General features: G+C 43.8%; 2 protein-coding genes across 11 annotated transcripts; one reads left to right on the forward strand and one right to left on the reverse strand.

Moving 5' to 3' along the window:
* The first annotated feature begins 3820 nt into the window (after positions 1–3820).
* lig3 (ligase III, DNA, ATP-dependent) lies at positions 3821–17927 on the forward strand. 6 transcript variants are annotated; one of them, XR_013132229.1, is made up of 23 exons: positions 3822–3994; positions 4755–5146; positions 5264–5392; positions 5702–5917; positions 6135–6286; positions 6425–6591; positions 6844–6921; positions 7393–7561; positions 7715–7870; positions 10355–10486; positions 10573–10652; positions 10980–11067; positions 11327–11404; positions 11523–11646; positions 11949–12091; positions 12219–12293; positions 12381–12527; positions 13030–13198; positions 13920–14014; positions 14131–14214; positions 14468–15441; positions 15892–16005; positions 16569–17927. XR_013132229.1 is itself a non-coding variant. In XM_077011112.1 (22 exons), the coding sequence occupies exons 1-21, from the start codon at positions 3828–3830 to the stop codon at positions 14699–14701; spliced, it is 3075 nt and encodes a 1024-aa protein (XP_076867227.1). In that variant the 5' UTR covers positions 3822–3827; the 3' UTR covers positions 14702–14705; positions 15290–15566. The 6 variants fall into 6 exon arrangements, 4 of the variants coding, with proteins under 4 accessions (XP_076867230.1, XP_076867227.1, XP_076867228.1 ...); XR_013132228.1 differs by having other exon boundaries at positions 14468–16005; XM_077011112.1 differs by lacking the exons at positions 15892–16005; positions 16569–17927 and having other exon boundaries at positions 14468–14705; positions 15290–15566.
* On the reverse strand, positions 15796–19928 carry rad51d (RAD51 paralog D). 5 transcript variants are annotated; one of them, XM_077011122.1, is made up of 11 exons: positions 19694–19928; positions 19434–19530; positions 19037–19071; positions 18484–18602; positions 17948–18029; positions 17491–17625; positions 17258–17353; positions 17080–17170; positions 16915–16985; positions 16618–16779; positions 15796–16014 (listed from the first exon to the last, which is right to left on the reverse strand). In XM_077011122.1, exons 1-11 carry the CDS (start codon positions 19697–19699, stop codon positions 15919–15921), a joined length of 990 nt encoding a protein of 329 aa, XP_076867237.1. In that variant the 5' UTR covers positions 19700–19928; the 3' UTR covers positions 15796–15918. The 5 variants fall into 5 exon arrangements, with proteins under 5 accessions (XP_076867237.1, XP_076867234.1, XP_076867238.1 ...); XM_077011119.1 differs by having other exon boundaries at positions 19037–19098; XM_077011123.1 differs by having other exon boundaries at positions 19690–19928.
* Positions 19929–19970: the final 42 nt, after the last annotated feature.

The following is a 19970-nucleotide window of genomic DNA, read 5'->3' on the forward strand; positions in this document are numbered from 1 at the left end:
TTAATGAATGGGAAAACCTCAGGTTTAATAATAATAGGACTAGAGAATTCTGTCAAGGTCTGGAAATAGCCCGGTTTAAAATAAACCCCAAATATGACAAAACAGAACAAGGTGGGTTGAACACTATTATGGATTCATTGTACTGAATGGTGTAGGATAACATTGCTGACATAATTTGGCCAGGAACAAAAAAGCCAGTGTGTCAGAGCCCACACACTAGTATTGTGTGTTGTGCATAGGAGTGTGTATAATAACACACTACTAGTATGTTATTATAGTTCATAGACAAACATGCTGGGTTAGATTTTTTGACAGTTAAAAAATGCCTTTTCTGTCCTGATAAATTGAGATGGATTGCTAAATGATTTGTGCAATGAGCTCTTTCCAATTTGAAATGTCTTTCATGAAATAGGTGTTCATGAGAATGTGAGAATGGCTTTTTTAACATTAAAAATATCTTTTAAAAAATATTCAATTAAACATGGCTGGACAGCTCAGTAGATGACACCACTAATTTTGGTACTAGAGGTTTGGAGGTTGAAAACCTGACCAAGGCTTGCCCTTAGGCAAGGTGCTTCATGTTACCTGCCTGTGACACTAACAAGGTGTGTTAGAAACAAATCACACTGGGTTGGACGTTGCCCCGGTCAGCAAGGCTTGTTTCAGGTGCTGGGGGACCAGGTAAAAGTGATGAAAGTGGCCTACTGGAAGAAATAGAAGACATTCACGAACAGGAGTGGAGAACGTAGGACTGTTGGATTGCTAACACAGAAGCAATGCCACTGTGAGAGTGTATATGCATGCTTTGAAAATCATCTAGACTAACAGAGACACCATCATCCCCACACCAACCGAGGAACCAAGACCAAATTAGTCCATGCACCAAGCTCAACACCAGAGCCGATAATCTGACTCTGAAGATTACGGCTAAGTAGCACTCCAGTCAAAGCAGTCTCACAGCACCAAGTACCTGAAAGCCTGCTAGTGGGTGCAGCCTGCTAGTGAATGCATTACAGTGATACTTAGGAAACTCGGCTACAAGGTGAACATCATTATGGAGCAGAATCCATATCCTCTGTGGAGCAGGAGGTTTGAGGATGCGATAAGAGCAAAGTTAGCCAGCTATGAGAACTGCAGAAACACCGCGTGACACAGAACAACAAGCTGGTCCATATCTGAGTCCTTGGACACTGTCACGCTAAGACTAACAGCTCTGGCTGCCCGACTGACAAGGTACACGAAAGAGGCAGAAGCCATGAGAAAAAAAAACGAGAGAGAGAGAGAAAGAGAGAGACGGACAGACAGGCAGATAGATAGATAGATAGATAGATAGATAGATAGATAGATAGATAGATAGATAGATAGATAGATAGATAGATAGATATACTATACAGGTTTGTTTCATTATATGTAGTTTATATGTCATTTAGGTTAATGGTAAATTTATTTTATACTTACATTACGGGACAGAATACACTAACCTGATGTGTTACAGAATCTCGAATTATGACAATAAATAGGCCTACATAGGATTATACATAGTTTTATGTATATATTTACAATTCGTTTTATTAAACGATGCAATCAGGGTTGCCAGGTCCTACAAAAATATCCAGCCCAAAGTCAGTCTAAAACCCTCCCTTCAGAAGCTAAAAATAGCCCAAAGTATGTCTGTCACACATTTGAAGCAAATATCTATGACATTTTGTTCATGAGAGATTTATTATTAGTATTGCTATTTATATTAAAGTCATTAATAATATTGTAACACTAGTGTTTTATTAGTTCTTTTATATCAGTTTTATATCCCAGTCAAGAACATTTAATAGTAACATAATTAGCAAAAATAAAAGTACTTTTAATTAATAATTTCTTGCCCCTCCTCTCCTCTGATCATCTTTTAACATTTTTTTTTCATCGCCTTGTGATTTCTGGTTACATAAAGAGCTATTATGAACTTTTGTACAGTTATTTCCATGAGAGTGTTTTTACTGATGTATCTGATGACTACCCATAGCTGTTTTTGGTTGTAAAATCTGTGCTCTCATCAACGATTAGAGAGTGTGGCCCACCTAACATATCCTCTAAAAGGTCTTCATGTGCTACAGGCCCGATCACTGAATGAATCATTGCTGTGTATTTTGTTGTGTGTAAACTAATGTCTTTCTTTAAAATGTCATCCACTAGTCATCCTAAATGATCAACAGTTTGAATGTTTGAGGGCCACATGAACAGCCGGGTGCTACTCTGCCTCCTTCACTCCATCTTGTAAACCAGCTGATTGTGTCAAACAATGTTCTGGTATTGAGAATGGAGCAGCGTTCCTTTTGTGTTTGTCTGTGGCAGAATGGGCAATCAGGTCACTGTCATGAGCTCTTATTTCATTAGGGACACTTTTAATCTATTCCTTCAAACATTTTTCTTTTCCCCAGTCATTGCAATATCGCCTCCCCTATTTCCCCCATTTACCTGGCATATTAGCTAGAGATTTTTCTCTTCTCTCTCTCTCTCTCTCTCTCTCCCTCTCCCTCCCTCCCTCCCGTTTACACTGTCCTCCCTTATGTCGTTATGTTCTCCTGGTTCTTAGAGTCGACTTGTACACGTATGACTTGTAATTTAGTAGACCAACTAAATAGTAGCCCAAAACTAGATTCTATATATAATATAAATAGTAGCCGCGACTAGATTTTCAAACAAGCCCAATTTGGCGTGAAAACCGCGAACCTGGCAACTCTGGGTCCAGTCGTAACGCTGACGAACCGAGTCCCTCCCTCCCTTCCTCCAATAGTATACGGCGCGATGGGAGACAGTCACCATGGCGCTCTCATCCTGGCTGCACCGCGCTGGTGAAGTTCCGTTATAGTATCGCGTAATTTGATAGGAATTTCAAAATAAAAGTAATAAATGAGAAGCTTAAAATTGTATTTTTTTTTAGCACATTTACCGTTTCTACATAAATAACTACATATACTAGTTATACCTTCACTCTTTGTATTTACGAAACATCCCATATGGCATTATAAGGATGTTTGCAAAGGATTTGAAAACTTCAATGCACATTAAACTTAATGTTTTGTAGATCAAATTCAGGTAGAAATACATGAAAACACAAACAAAAGATTTCCATTTGGAACTTTATTTTTGCAAAAGCCCCATGGCTTCCCCTCTTTAAACACTGTTCAATTTACAGTTGATTGGTATTCCCAAGTTGTCAAGCACCTCTGCCATAAAATGGTGCATGTCTTGCACAGATTCAAAGCCAAACACGAAAGGGTCCATTACATCACTTTGCTCGTCCTCATAATGCCAGGCTTCTGTCCAAACAATAAAATATTACACAACTATAATAGGTTAACCCATTATAGACGAAATTATTAAAATTAAAATTAGATGAGACAAGCAGACTGATGGTAGTTATATATATATAAATGATCAAGCAGCATTACTAAATTAACTAAATTAATATACATCTCCTTCCACTGTTATTATCTATTTACTTTCACAGTATCACACATTGCAGAATTTAGGATGTACATTGTTCCCATGCGAAGTTTACAATGCAGATAACTTAACAGGCTATTCTTAAAAGTTTTCCTCTCCATAAAGTAACTTTATGAACATATACACTGCCAATACAAGACTAGAATGTAAGATTCGTTTGTGTACAAAAACGAGGTATTTCAACTTGCACTAAACGCTGGCGTCGGCCATTGTTTTGCACACAAACGAGCATGCGCGATATCAGGAACGCGTTTATGCCATGGCCAGGCAGCCATGCACAAGCAGCCACGGGGAGGTGGTCTCTTTTCTTGAGCCGTACCCCGCACATGCGCAGTGCGCAGGAAATCATCTTAAACAAAGAGGAAGCGCGTGTCTCTCCACTTACAGGGGAATACATGTTCACAATTGTTTACCACAACCGTATTATTTTAGTACAACAATCCTTACCACACAACCTAAAAAATACCGAATTTGGACAAGCAAGTGATTTAAGGTAACATAAGTCATTTCTAGGCTGATTGTGTCTGCACTCACGGTGCAAACTCGGTGTGAAATATGACTTTGCTAACCAGCTCTGCCCTCAAATCTAAGTTCATCCAGCATCTGCTAGCAGAGAGCTGCGTGTCCAGATGGGAGGTCCAGTCTAACAGTGTTTGTTATAATACACTATAAACTACATCTGCACTGCACATCTGAGCGATTTAGTCTTAGCTTGGACTTTAGTCTGCTGCTAGTTTGCTAGCCACTTGCCTGCAGACATGGTTGACTCTTGTGCCTGTTAATGTAAACAAAATGGCTTTGTTTTTGTGTCTAGCAAGCGATACATGTCAATGTGGTCACCAGGTGCACTTTTAGATGCTTCACATTTGATGTTGAGCTGTAGTAGTAAATAAGTGCTCTTTGTAATGTTTACATTGCACTCAAAACGACCCCACGTCTAGTTTATGGTTTAAAAAACAAACCTAAGGTTACTGTTTATTCGCCTGACTCCAGGTTAACTGTGCATGCAATGTGAAATTAATGATTACGTCAGTTCCTGTTTCTTATCTCCTTTAGAAGTCACACTACCACGTGTAGGATGTCACGCCTTTCAGAATAGCCTGGATGTGCAGTGTTTGCTTTCGCACGGCAGTAAGGGCGCTACTCGCTGAAACACCTTCGTGCCGGGGGATCCGTTTGTGGTCAGCGTTGTACACCGGTCCCTCCATACAGTGCCCTCACCCTCTGCTCTACATCTGGGGTTTCACATCCAGGCCTGGAGGAAAACCTGCCCACACCTCGCCGTCAAGACAGTTCAGCCTCTCCACTCCGGCGCGCTTGAGTGTGTCTTGGGCCGCGTGGCAGGGTGACGGGGCGGGCATGGCCGAACAGAGGTACTGCGTGGAGTACGCCAAGCGGGGCACCGCGGGCTGTAAGAAATGCAAGGACAAGATCATGAAGGGGCTGGTGCGCATCGGCAAGATCGTGCCCAACCCGTTCAGCGAGTCCGCCGGGGAGATGAAGGAGTGGTACCACGTGAAGTGCATCTTCGAGAAGCTGGAGAGGGCTCGGGCCACCACGAAGAAGATAGACGACATCACCGACCTGGAGGGCTGGCAGGAGCTTCAGGATGAAGATAAAGAGCTGGTTAATAAGCACGTGGCTGGTACGGAGGGGTTGTTTTTGGAGGTTTTTGGGATCTGCTGCAGTTTTCTGGTCTGTTTGTGGATGCAGTTGGGCGTTGCTGCTTGTGCTTAAGTCTGTATTTCCTGTCATTCATCAGAATTGGCTGCAAAATCCAATGCAAGTCCAAAGAAGAAGGTTCAAGCCAAGCTAAACACCAGTGGGCCGTTGTCTGTGCCTCTCGCTGATCCCACAGTCAACGCACCACGCAAGTTTTCAGGATTTACAGGTACAAGATCTTGCTGCATTCATTTTGATAATGGCATTACAGTACTACACATTAAGATGCTGGAAACTAGTCTTAATTAGATGACCTTCCAATATAAATATATTTTTGTTACTATTATTAAAAGAAAAATGTCCTTTTATTTTCAATCTGTATTCGTCACACTCTGACACATTATTCATGTTATGCTTTCGCAATCGTCTTGTGTTGTATTCAGAGCAGCAGCAATTCCAGTGAACACAGTGTCCAGTGAACCATGTGTCTTCAGTCGGTGGATGAGTTCATGTCTAACCAAAGTAATGCTTTACTCAGCCACGAAGGCGGGCTCCTCCTCCTCCTCCAGCCCGGGACCCTCTCCCAGTAAAGGCGCTCAGACCAGCGCCCTGGCCTCCCAGTTCTGTCAGACGGGCCATAAGGACTGCCTGTTCCGCGAGTTCCGCAAGCTCTGCGCCATGGTGGCCGAGAAGTCCAGCTACAATACCAAGACGGAGATCATTAGGGAGTTCTTGAAGAAAGGTTCTGATGGAGGTAGGATCTTTATAAAGCAGTAGTTTAGTTGCTTCCAGATTACACTACTTGAGGAGTATTACCGTAAGCACGTGACCTATACCTCATAGCTGTGTAACCCACATCTGAAGGCCTTGGGATAAGGGATTGGGCTCTGACAGTTCTAGGATTGAGGGTCAATGCTATACTCTTCAACTCATTACACCATGATGTTGTTCGTTGTCCTCCATGACGTTAGATAAGTTTAAGGGAGACCTCTACCTGACGGTGAAGCTGCTTCTCCCGGGCGTGGTGAAGAGCGTGTACAACCTTAACGACAAGCAGATCGTCAAGCTCTTCAGTCGCATCCTCAACTGCAGTCAAGACGAGATGGTGTCCGATCTAGCGCAGGTCAGTGGTTGCCACAGTACGTTTTCAACCCCAGTGCAAAACTGGGGACGTTCTGCTTCAGAGACCCAGCAAGAACATGCAGTGTCCAAAAATAAAAAACCCCAAAAAACGACCCACGTTTTTGTCTATATGACACAGGGAGATGTTTCGGAGACGGTGAGGATATTTTTCGAAGCCAGCAAGTTGTTTCCTCCATCAGCCAAGAGTCTCTTGACCATCCAGGAAGTGGACGCGTCGTTAAATCGCTTGGCTCAGCTTACCAAAGAAGACGACCAGCAGGCTGAGCTCCAGAACATCGCTAAAAAGTGAGACTCGGCCGCGTGTGCCGTTCGGTTCACACTCAGATCTGTTTTATTGCTTTTTAATCGCCATGAAGAAATGCTGTCGTGATCGCAGGAAAGGTTGCAACAGTACGAGAATACCCGATCTCTCGCAAAGGCAGTACAAAAATACACGATAACCAGTGTGAAGTATCATACATGCTAGGTGTGATTTAGTATGCTGGTATTTATGATAGAGGCAGCCTGATTTTAAATAAAACTTCATCTTTTTAACAGATGCACAGGGAACGACTTGAAGTGTTACATCCGACTTGTCAAACATGATCTGAAAATTAACTCTGGGGCCAAGCACGTGTAAGTAATCCGGATAAACCAGGATTCCACAACAGAATATAGTTCTGTAGAGAAAAAAAACAGAAAAGACTTCTATAGAAATAGAAATGTACTTCTATAGAAATAGGACAATGACAGACTTGGATGAGTCACATGGGATAATTCATGGTGCTTCACTCTACCAGTTATTTTTGTAGCTTTTTATTTAATCTGTAAAATACATCTTGAATTAATAAGCAGTTACTCTGCTTTTATACTGCTTTTTAATATTATTAATAAGCTCCTACTCTGCGTTTATTCGTGTGCCATGTGTATCTGTGCTCCACACACTTACAACACACTCTTTTGTGTTTGTGTTTTTGCAAGCCATAAATATGTCAAGCTCTCTATAACGACTTTCATAAAGCACCGCTTTTCAAAACACAAGCCCTGTTGAACAAGGTCGGTGTCGTCACTTTTTTTGCAACAACAATGAATCTCTGGGTGTGGCAGCCTGGATGCTTTGGACCCCAACGCCTACGACGCCTTCAAAGCGTCACGCAACCTCGGCGACGTGATTGACCGGTTGCTTCGGAACCAGCAGGAGGCGTCCAATGGGGGCGGGCCCAGAAAGTCCCTGAGGATAGAGGCCACGCTCATGACCCCTGTACAGCCTATGCTGGTTAGTGACTCTTAACACTTCTTACACTCATATGTAGTATAATTCATAGTTAAATAAGATGCAAATAGCTACTCAAACACCTGTATTGTTGGTGGCGTGGCCCGGGGTGGGGGTGTCTGGGCGTTCACAGAGAGACTCTACTTCCTCTCTCAGGCGGAAGCGTGCAAGTCTGTGGAGTACGCCATGAAGAAGTGTCCCAACGGCATGTACTCTGAAATCAAGTACGACGGCGAGCGTGTGCAGGTCCACAAGGACGGAGACCACTTCAGCTACTTCAGCCGGAGCCTCAAACCCGTCCTGCCCCACAAGGTTATGACCTCATGCATGCGCACATAGAACAACAATTAAAAACCCCACTCTTGCAGCCCAGCCGGGTTTTCCTCACGGGCTCGCTGGGCTAGAGCCAGAAAGGAGCGCTGCACAAAAGAAAAGATGCAAAAGCCTTCGTACTTTCATGGGTTAGGGTTAGGGTCAGGGTTAGGGTTAGGGTTAAGCAGGGGTGTCAAAAATGTTTACGTATTACTACCCCAAGCTTCCATAAGTGGGTCAAAAATGACCCGCATGAATTTTCTATGGAATCCAATGGGAGCCTTTGATTCTAATCAACGGTGGCTGTCTGGAGCGAGTTACCTCCCACCCAGGGCAGAACACAGAGCCACAATGTCCTCAGAAGTCGGTCAAGGCTGCACAAGAACTTAGCACTGCTGTCACACCAAAAGAGGCATGGGAGCTCTTTATCGCTGATTATATAATACAAGAGGTGATGAGGTGCACAAACTTTGAAGGACGGAGAGTAGCAACAGCTAGAGGTAAAGAGTGGAAAAATGTCACCAAGGATGAATTGATGGCCTTCATTGGATTGACCCTGCTTGCCGGAAGTGAGTAGAACTGGGACGTATCAGGCCGTGAGCTTTTTGGGTGTCCCCTACATAATCCCATGTACAAGGCCACTATGGCTGTTGGAAGATTTGAAGATATTCGCCGTAACTTGCGCTTCGATGATAAGAGGACCAGTGCCTTCCGACTGGAAACGGACTATATGGCAGCTGTCCGCTATGTATGGGACCTGCTCCTTTACCTGGTCAACTGTAGACAGCGGTTCATCCCGAGTGATTGTGTCACTGTGGACGGACCGCTTGTGCCATTCAGGGGTAGGTGCAAGTTTCTAGAGTACATGCCAAGCAAGCCCACCAAGAATGGTCTAAAGATCTTCTGGGTTTGTGATGCACACATCCCCTATGCAATATATGGTATAGTTTACACAGGGAGACAACCAGGGGAAGATATTCAGAAGAATCTGGGTGGAAAACATTGTCAAGCAGTTGTGTGATAGATTTAGAAACAGGTCGCAACATCACCATGGACAACTTTTTCACCAGTGGGCCCCTACTCGGCATCTCCTGGAGAAGAATCTGACTATTGTGGGGACTCCACGTCAGAAGAAGCCAGACGTCCCTCCTCTGATGAAGCCTTCCAAGTCCAGGGAGGTTCACAGCACAGTTTGGTTTCAGCGATAGCCTTACGATGGTCAGCTATGTCCGGAAGAAAAGGAAAAGCTGTTGTGCTCCTGAGCAAGATGCACTATGACAAACAAGTGGATGAAAATGGCAGAAAGAAGAAAGCAGAAGTGATCACATTTTACAACAACACAAAAGGAGGTGTAGACACCGTTGACCAGATGGTTGGCACCTACACCTGCAAGCGCCAAACACAGAGGTGCTGTAGTATAACCTAATTGACATTGCCACCCTGAATGCTTACACTTTATTCACGGCTCAGCACCCGGACTTCAAGAGTGGCGTCACCGATGCTCTTCCTCTAAGAGCTGTCAAAGGGTCTAGTCACACCCACACGAGGAATGGACTGGAAGGCTGCCCCCCAACTGCAAACCCCGATTATTAAAGCAGTGGAAAGGTGTGGGGTGACAAAAGCCACAACTCAGCCACAGGAAAGAAGCAGACAGGGCCAACCAAAGAGAAAGAGGTACCAGATCTGTCCAAGTGACAAAGATCGAGAAGTCAGCAATACGTGTGGGAAATGCAATGTACCTGTGTGCAGTGATCACAGTCAGAAACAGGAACTTTGTCTGAACTGCATATAGTGATGAGAGAAGAAGGTAAAATGGGGAAAAGAGAGAGGAACTGTCAATGACTGGACCCTAACGGACACACACACAATGGACGTTCGCTGTGTTCACATTAGTCTATTACTGTTCTTCGTAATTTTCTTTTTCAAAGATGTTAAAAAGTGGGAAAAAAAAGATAATTCAAACATGAAATCATTCTTGTGTGGTCCTAAATACTAATTATAAAATATATAATAGCATATATTATAGAAGTGATTGTTCTTAACCAAAATGACATAAATGGCATACCCAACAGGAGTGTTTCGTGAGGATACCTTGACCAGTCACCATTCACAAAGTTGATATGTCGCATGATCCGGTCATTGGGTCCTGCTCCTGTCTCAGTGACGTCTCTTGGACGAACCGAAGAAGCAGAGATACACCAAACTCATAACGGCAGTGGCTGACAGCGTAGTGAAGACACGTGCTTGTGTTCAAATCCGGGCCTTCCAGCTCACAAACGTGCACTCTGACCACCAGAGAGCCAGCTCACTTGCACGGTGGCCATAGTGCACGTTGCACAGTATGTACCATAGACGCACACGCGCGCACGTCTATGCACCATAGACGCACACTGAACGCAGTGCTGCGTGCGGGTTGTAGCTATGTGACGTTAAACGAACAAAGACCGTTTTGAGATTCTCTTCTTCTTTTCTCCCCTTTCGTAGGTTGCGCATTTTAAAGAGTTCATCCCGCAGGCGTTTGCTGGTGGTCAGAGCATGATTCTGGATGCTGAAGTTCTCCTCATCGACACCAAGACCAGCAAACCTCTGCCCTTCGGCACGCTGGGAATTCACAAAGTAAACGGGCAGGAGAGCTTGTTGCTTTAAGGGACGGGGAGGCTTATCTTCAGAAATACTCAGCGTCTCGTATCTTTGCGTTTCAGAAAGCAGCCTTCCAAGACGCCCAAGTCTGTCTGTTCGTGTTTGACTGCATTTATTTTAATGGCATCAGTCTTATGGACAAGTAAGTATTTTTTTCCCATTTATTATGCTCTTCAATATTCATAATTAAATTCTCTACTTCCCAGGACATTAATGTATTATGTGCATTAAGGGACCCCATTAAAGGCAAGTTTGTCAGAAACAGTATTAGCTAAGTAAAACTCACGTCGCCGTGAGGGCAGATATCAGCAAACCAACATAATGCAAAGAAGTCTTTTAAGGAGCCGAATTTTGGTCACTTCTTTATTGAGGGGGATGTTTTCAAATGAGTGGATGCTCCCCCCACTTTAATTAAACATCTTTTAATGACATTCATTCTGTTAGAATAATGTCTTATCTCCCTCCCCAGGCCACTGTACGAGAGAAGAAAATTTCTCCATGACAACATGGTGGAAGTTCCTAACAGGATCCTGTTTTCAGAAATGAAACATGTCACAGTACGTTTGTCTTAGATTAAGTGTAATTCACTTTTTTTTGTGCTGTAGTATTATAAACTTAGTTATATTCATAATTCCACAGACCAAGAAAAGCTTCATCAGTTACAAGGTTTTTTTTTTATGAGGGTTGAAAAATAACATGTCATGGTTTAACATAGTTTAATGACTCTGAAGTAGTTTAATGACTCTGAAGTAGTTTAATGACTCCTCCTCCTTTTTATATGACACACTACCATTACATTTATTTGCGTTCTGATAGAAAGCTCCCGACCTGGCGGAGATGATCACGCGTGTCATCAGAGAGGGTCTGGAGGGACTGGTCCTGAAAGACCTCAAGGTGAGGAACATCTCCCAACATCTCCATCATTCCAGAGATGACGCTCGTGCGCCTCAGAAAGTACGTCCCAGGTTCTGGGTGTTACGCCGGTGGGAGCTGAACTTCCTCTCTGTTGCAGGGGCTGTATGAACCCGGTAAACGTCACTGGTTGAAGGTGAAGAAAGACTACTTGAACGAGGGAGCCATGGCCGACACGGCAGACCTGGTGGTGTTGGGGGCGTTTTATGGCTCAGGATCCAAAGGTCTTTGGAAGACACTCCAGTTTACTTCATGATTTTGCTTCTTTGCGATTTGTTTGCAAATATAGTGTGCAGTTGGTAATGCAAGTTTGAACAAATGCACTAAATACTTTTATCAGGGATTAAATAATCTGGCCTTTAATGACCATTTTCATCTGAATTAAACTGTTTTTGGGGTCTAGATTCTCTTCGCTGGACGTAATGAAAATGAGTCCACTAGGAGTTAACAGGACGGCTGTGATGCATTGGACAAAGTGCTGCATTTATAAATTTATAAATTATTTTCCCAACACTTGTGTGCACAGGTGGTATAATGTCCAGTTTTCTCATGGGATGCTACGACCCAGAGTCAAAGAAATGGTGCACTGTGACTAAATGCTCCGGAGGCTATGACGACGCCACTCTAGCCAGGCTGCAGAAGGAGTTGGATGTTATTAAGATTGGCAAGGTAACGCGTAAGGCCCTGCTAGCGTGCCTCTGTTCTACCTCAGCTATGACTCTTAAATCCACACACTGTGGGTTAATATTAAAGTGGGTTTTTAGCGTAATGCATATTTTATGGTTCTCTTACACAGGATCCTAGCAAGATTCCAGGGTGGTTAAAAATCATCAAGAATTACTACCCAGATTTTCTCATTCGAGACCCAGAGGTAACCACATTAGAGATGTAAAATATTTAAACCGTAGTGCAAGGTGGACAGAATTATTTGTGCCTCTAATGTTCCTTTATATCACAGCAAGCCCCTGTTTGGGAGATCACAGGAGCAGAGTTCTCCAAGTCAGAAATGCACACGGCCGACGGCATATCCATCCGCTTCCCTCGATGCACCCGCATGCGCGATGATAAAGACTGGAGAACAGCTACCAACCTTCCCCAGCTCAAGGTACACCAACCCTGACCCGTCTGTGCTGTGGCCAACCCTGACCCGTCTGTGCTGTGGCCAACCCTGACCCGTCTGTGCTGTGGCCAACCCTGACCCGTCTGTGCTGTGGCCAACCCTGACCCGTCTGTGCTGTGGCCAACCCTGACCCGTCTGTGCTGTGGCCAACCCTGACCCGTCTGTGCTGTGGCCAACCCTGACCCGTCTGTACTGTGGCCAACCCTGACCCGTCTGTGCTGTGGCCAGTGGTTGTGCATGTTTAAAGGGTTTGGCCAGAGTCAGATTCCACTTTGTGGGTAGGTCAGTATGTTGGTCATCTATCATGTATTTTCCCTTTTTGAATACAAGATGCTGTGGAAAACTGGTGAAGGAATGCAGCGTTCTCCGTCATGGCCCTTACAGTGCCCAGAAACCTTGTTTTCCCATTTCACACTTCAACATGTGTTATTGCAAAAAAAAAAAAAAACCCAAAATCTCAACCTGCTGGTATAAACCCTTTCTGTAGGAGCTCTACCGTATCTCGAAGGAGAGGTGTGATTTCGAGGTGACGGCGGGGCCGTCCACCAGCGCTAAAGACGAGCAGGGCTCCTCAGGAGGAGACAGTGGCAGCAGCTCCCCGCCCACCCCCCACGGAGCCACCAGCGCCAACAAGCCCCGTGAGAATCCCGCACCGGGTCGGGATACCACAAAATGTTCCTCGTCTGCAGTTTATAGGCATACGCTGGGGCTTAAAAGCACTTTTTTTTACATGCTCAATTTGAATGTTTTTAGAATGTTTTAATTGATGGAGCAGTTGTATTTGATCGTTTTTCAAAAACATAATTTTTTATATTTTAATATGTAATTTTTGTGCCATTTTCATTTAAACATATGATGTAATGATGTGCACATAATTGCATTCTATTTTAATGTACATTTTATACAGTAGATCTTTTTTTGGTAATGGGATACAGAAATACACAGGTGTATGACTTTTGACTATATTTGGCCTCAGGAACGTCCCCCTTCAGTGTCTAGCAGTCGTCTGCTAACATAGAGGCTCCACTGTCCTTTCTGCTACTTTTCTATACTGTGTACACTGCTATGATGGAGACATTCTGAAAACATTTGGATTCGGCTTTTAAAAAAATGCATAAACAGGTCATTTTTTTTCACAAGACAATGTTTATTAACCCATTAACTTTTGACTGTTTTTTGTTGATATTGCCACTAGCCATCCTTTTTAAAGGTCCGTCTTCATGCGGTTCGGTTTGTACTCGATGCTTCAGTTAGCAGAATCGGTTGAGGCTTGGAGCTCAACTCTGCAGACACGCAGATCTCCACACGGCTTCATTGGTGTCTACTGATCTTTGGCATTTTGCCAGTAGGTCGTAAAATTAAATCGTTTCGATCCAGGAAATGGACACTCTCCCAAGCCAAGCCCACTGAAACCCAAGTCCACAACTCCTGCCAAACGGAAGGTTCCTCCGGAAGAACATGGCGCAAAAAAGGTGCGCAAGCCCGTCGTGTATGCTGCTTTAGAGTGATGTGAAACCTGGCGTAAACGTTCTCGCGTGCTCTCCTGCGAGAACCGTTTCCCTCTGCCGACTCCTTTGTTTCGTTGCAGATCAAGACTGAGGCGGTCCATAGCAACGGCCAGAGCAAACAGAAGGCAGCGTCGGCTAAAGCTGCAGACTCTCCGTCTGAAAAGGTCAGCTGCTTTCCTCTGTAGATGTCCTCCACGTTAGGTGTGCCCTCACACGTGAATTAAGTTAAATAATGCCTAAAAATAATGACACAAAAGGTCTACCTTGCACCCAGATGTGCCTCCGTACATAATTTTGGAAAGTCAGCATTGGTCTTTCTTTTGATGTTCAGTGTTTTATCATCATAATCAAAGCTTGCATGTTTGAGTCGAGGATCCTTGTGGTCTTCTGTACACCCGTTCGCCTCTCGTCCTGCAGACGTTACTGGACATCTTCACGGGCGTGAAGCTCTATCTCCCGGAGTCGGTGCCAGACTGTGAAAAGCTGCGGCGCTACTTCGTGGCGTACGACGGAGATCTGGTGCCAGAGTACGACGCGGCCTCCGCCACGCACACGCTGGCCCAGCCCGATGAGGACGGCCAGGCCCAGAGAGTCACTGCTGAGTGGATCTGGGCATGCATTCGCAAGCGGAGAGTAGTGCCCCCTTGCTGAACCAGTGAGAACTGCACCAAGGATTTAGACACATTTCTGAATATTTTTTTTTTAGTTAAAGAAAAAGTGGCCTTCAGATCTTGAGGGAACAGCATGTTTAAAAAAAAAGTCATCAGGTCATTCATTACGAACTTTATGACGAGGTTGCTTTCAAGATCTTGAAAGCAAAATTATGATTTGTTATCGTACGTAGAACAGTACGAGTTTTCCAGGGCTCCAAATGTTTTGTGCATGGGTGCACATTGTGTCATAACATGGTGACATTTCTTCCTTTTCACATGTATTTATATGGGGTTTTGTCTGCTCACCAGAAGCCATATGCTTTTCTATATCTTGAACACTACCGGTAATTATTGTTGGCAGGTTAATTTTGTCAACACTTGCAATAGGTTTTTATAAATCATGATATTAAGACGTTAGACGAGGAATAACCAATATACCCTATGCAGATGCTCATCAGTCTTTTACACTGGTAGAATATTAGATTACTTGCTGAATGTCATTTTATAGGAAGAGTTCTAGGATATGTGTATGACAAAGTAGCTATGAAAATTTGCCCTTTTAGCATTTTTACCCCTTCCCGAATAGGGAGCACCCAGTCACGTACGATGACGTGGTGAATCGAGTGTCGGTGGCTGGACAACACTTTGATGGAGTTTTGAAAATGATGACAATGGGCAAATTCATGGAGTAAAGCAGAAGTCAACATATGTTTACATACAAACATAGAATCGGAACAGGTCTGTGACTATACTCTACATGACAACTTGATATACAAGAAGTAACATTTGCAAAGTAATGTTTTTATACACATTCGCAACAAAAACGATTGTGCAACTTCTGTAGAATACAAAAATGAACACTAGATATCTAGCAGTTCTTTTCGCAAAACCGTTAATCAAATCTGAAGTCCTTGTGTTTTCTTGACCACGTTAATGTATTTCATACACAATTCGATTGTTTGCTGTATTCCATTCAAAATGTCTCAACCATGAACTCGTACTAATGATTTGCATAGAAGCTTTTCAACACCTTACTTTAATGAGGATATATCAAACCATGCTCACTGTATCAGTCAGCCTTTTAAGATAATATTTGTCAGTAAGAGTTATTTTTCTAACAAAAGCCATAATACAGTCAGGACAGGGTTGTATGTATTGAGAGGACTGATATTGCATCATCATATCTAGTGTAGATCCAGAGTCTTGGTGGGACACTTATGCTTCAGCGTGAAGTTTCCTCTTGCCTGAAGACCTAGAAAGAATCTCCTCGCACTGCTGATTTACACTGAACTCTTCCATCAGGTAACATGGCTATTAGAAAGAATAAGGTAAAATTAAGTGTGAGATGGATGGATTCTCATATAACTCATCACAGAGTATCAGGAGAAGAACTCAAAGAAACCAAATCTCACGTTTCACTAAATCAGGTTCTTCTACTGGTTCTCAAACCATTATCACCAACAATGAAATAGAAATTACCGCTATGAAACATCAGACTTTAAAAGCCAGCTAAAAGAAAAAATTTTAGGGTGTTTGTGACACAATAGGATCCTGAAAACACCAGACCTTACGCTAAGCTTAGTGTACGAGACTGAGAACAGATGCAGAGTATCTAGCCACGCTTGGGAAACATCCCTAAAATCGGTTGAGATAAAGGTTTTTAAAGAATAAAAAGTTCTGGGACTATTCAGAAAAAGAAAATAAAAAACATCCCCCATTTTAAAGAAGCCTCCAATTCTCAAAGCTGTGATGATAAAAAGCAGAGAATTTCGGTTTCATATATAAAGTCGTATGACAATCCATCAATCCCCAAATGTGTCGTGTTCATTGGGCTTCAAGTAAAACAATGGTTTCTAAAACTTCAGCGCTGTCCGTCAAGTACAACAAATGAGCGAAGCCCACGCCAGCACTCACCTGTCGCGAGGATTTGGTCAGAGTGGCGGTACGAAAGCTGGTTGGTGCTTCTGGACGGTCCGCTCGCTGTAGGAGGAGCCGTGTTCTTGGAACGTGACTCCATGACAGGCCCAGTCCCGCCTTCGTCTGCCCACTGCCATCCCGCGTCACGTGGTTGGTCACCTGATGCATTCATCCCCTCAGCATCATCCACCACGGTGCACAATCTAACCTTCATACTACAATGGCGCTCTCCAAAAGTAATTCTCCAAAAAATGAGATGAACAGCGTCTTATGAAAGAGTTGAGTGCTACTTACCAAAACGGCTACATTAAATTCTTTAGCGATCATCTTCAGCTCTGAGGCAACCTGCATCATCAATGACATTCCTGAGGAGAACGAAGAACGGTGATGCCCGACTGGGTAGCTACAACACAGCAAAATGGAGATCAGGTTTTTGGTTTTGTTCTTAGAAATGGCCACCTTCGTTCTGTTTTCCTCCAAGCATGTGTGAGAGCACGGCGGAGACTGAATCCACGATCACGGCTTTGACTGAACCTCCTCCAACGGTACTCTGAGAGAGACAGGAGCACCCACTGTGCATGACAACAGAAACACACTCCACTCTTTAGCAGTGGGCTGAAATGTAACACACGCTTACCCTCTGAAGGCCGCCAGCTCTTAGATTCTGAAGGCAGGACAGCAAAGCGAGCACATCAAACACTCTGAACACCCTGATTCTTTGAAGAGCATCCATCTGTTTGTACAGTCACAACCGAGAGATTCATCAAGCTGTTTGACATTACTTTGGTGCTAGCCATAACAGAAGTGGGGCATATTTATTACACACACACACTCCTCTATGGACTCTGGTCTCTGTGTTTTGTCTTATACCTGCTCCTCCGTCGTGATGGTTCTGGTCTGTAGCATCTGTAGCAGGCGGCTGGCGCTCATCCCCCCGTTGGTGCAGATGTACACCACGTTCTGCTTGAGCTCGTGTGCTACGCTGACTGCTACACTAAAACACAACTGATGGAGGAGAGAAGACACAGCAGAGTGAGTCGGCGAAGCCGTGTTCTTCTGCGATGCTTCCTGCCTGATCTCGCTGACGCAGCCCAGCCACAGACTAAAATACGTCGTTCAAAATTGAATTGAATCAATATTCACATTGTAATTTAAGCCAACAATACAATTAATCCATGTGTTATTCAGACTTTCACCTGAGGTTACAGGACAATTATGGCTGGGATTGTGTGTACCGAGTAATTTACATGGATCAATGTATTAGGTTACTGGATGTGAGTGTGAATAAACTCATCCGTGTGAACTGGTCGGGTGTGAATGAACTCACCTGTGTTTTGCCCGTTGCTGGACCTCCGGCCAGCTCTGTGATCTCTCCTGTGTACAGACCAGAGTCCAGCAGCTTATCCACACTTCAGAAAGACAGACAGACAGACTTTAAAAAGATCCAACAGAAAAGGTTAACAATACTCACGTATAAAAGTATATTATACTTTATAATTATATATTACACTATTGTTATAATAGTTTATTTCAGAAGACAGTAACACACATGTGGGTGGTTTTATACTTAATACTACATTGCTGTGTATATTAACATCAATGCTGTGGGGTCAGAGAAGTGTGACATTGTCCTATGATCCATCCCCAAACTTTCCAACCTCTCCCATAACCACAGAATCAAAAATCTAAACATGAGCATCAGAACCGTGGAGCACTATACTGTACGCACGTGACACGTAGCCCAATGTAACCCAGTCACACGTGACTCTAAACCCACACAACTCCATAACCACGTCTCCCGTGGCTTCCGATTGCTTTAGCACGGCGCAGTTCAAGACCCTGGCGTGCGTGTGGTGCACTCACCTGGGGTTCCCTGTGGACAGGATGGAGGTGGAGCTCACCAGTTCGTCATACAGGTCTGTGCCTGCCACGGGAAATGCTGCGTGCTGAGCCAGAAGCACCCGCCGAACAGCCACCAAGGCCTGGACCAATCAGAGAGGCTTTAGCTGCAGTGGACCAACAAATTGATCACGCCAGAACCACGCTCCTCGTTTAGCACACGCTTGTCAGGATCGTTTCAAGGTTTTTTGAGTGCACGTGTTTTGGTGACGAGTGCACGTGTTTTGGTACTGTCATTGCTGAGTTTAGATAAAAGATAAAGGAAGATAATGCAAGAGTGACTATTTGGCACTAGTTTTTAACTGATTCAGCACCGTTCTGCAAGCTAAGGTCACTGCCTAGAAATCTGCTGACGGCTATCAAACAGTTAAATTGATGTTAAAATTAGCAGGTTTCTTGAATAATGATTCACTTGGTAAGATATGAATTAGAACCATAATCATACAAATAAAATTACAATATACAGATGAACTATGCACTCATTAATAAACAGTGATACATTATTAATTATACAAACCTTGTAAGACACTGAGCATTTCTGTGCCAGTTCCTCTGCATCAGACGAAATAAGGTCCTCAACTGAAAGAGAGTTCATATCAACTAATGGCTGAAAGAACTAAAAAATGTCACAGTGTCATTTCTACTGAATAAAGGAATCAAGCAGATTTGTCGCAATAAAGTGCATGGAGACGTGTTTCAGTATCCCGCTGACACCTGGAGGTACCAGCTGCCAAACCCAACCAGCTCCCAATATATACTACTGCCAATCACTGCCAGTATATGGTTTCCAGTTTATAGAGCTGCATTCAAAATTTCCAATCGCATTTTCAATATCTGCATAAAAGATGTGTCGACTGGCAGTTACCACTGGTGTCTGGCACTACAGGATACAGGTGTATTAGGGAGTCAGAAACCTGTCCTAATGTCCTCCGCTTGCAGGGCCTTGATCGTTTCCGCACTTAACCCGGGACAAATGCCTTCTCTAAGTCTCACCATGACACACACCTTCAGCTGTGGAGTTCAGGCACAAGTATTAGATGGATGTGTGACTATTCACACTGAGATCAACTATACAGCCACGCCAGCTCACTAGAACATATGAGCCGCATTGCAGCGATTGCAAACTAAAAATTAGAAACAAATACATTAGAAATGAGAAAATACCTTTACCTACGCGCATATGTGAGATCGTTAAGAAATGTGCATAATATCAAGATCTTTCCAGGCAGAATCTAAACTCTATTAACGACTCCGACGAGCTTCAGCAGACTCGCGCCTTATTTTGACCGCAGAACAGACGCGTAAGCAGTTTGACGCGGCACGTAGCCAATCAACGTTGACGTAGCGTTGGTAAAGCTGAATAGCCAATAAGAACGCTCGTTGCAAAAAACGTGGCCCGCCCCTCACCTGAAAAAAAAAAGAGTGACGCGACGTTAGTGGTAAACAGTGAC

This window comes from Brachyhypopomus gauderio, chromosome 7, assembly GCF_052324685.1.
Source record: "Brachyhypopomus gauderio isolate BG-103 chromosome 7, BGAUD_0.2, whole genome shotgun sequence".
In the NCBI taxonomy this organism is placed as follows: domain Eukaryota; kingdom Metazoa; phylum Chordata; class Actinopteri; order Gymnotiformes; family Hypopomidae; genus Brachyhypopomus; species Brachyhypopomus gauderio.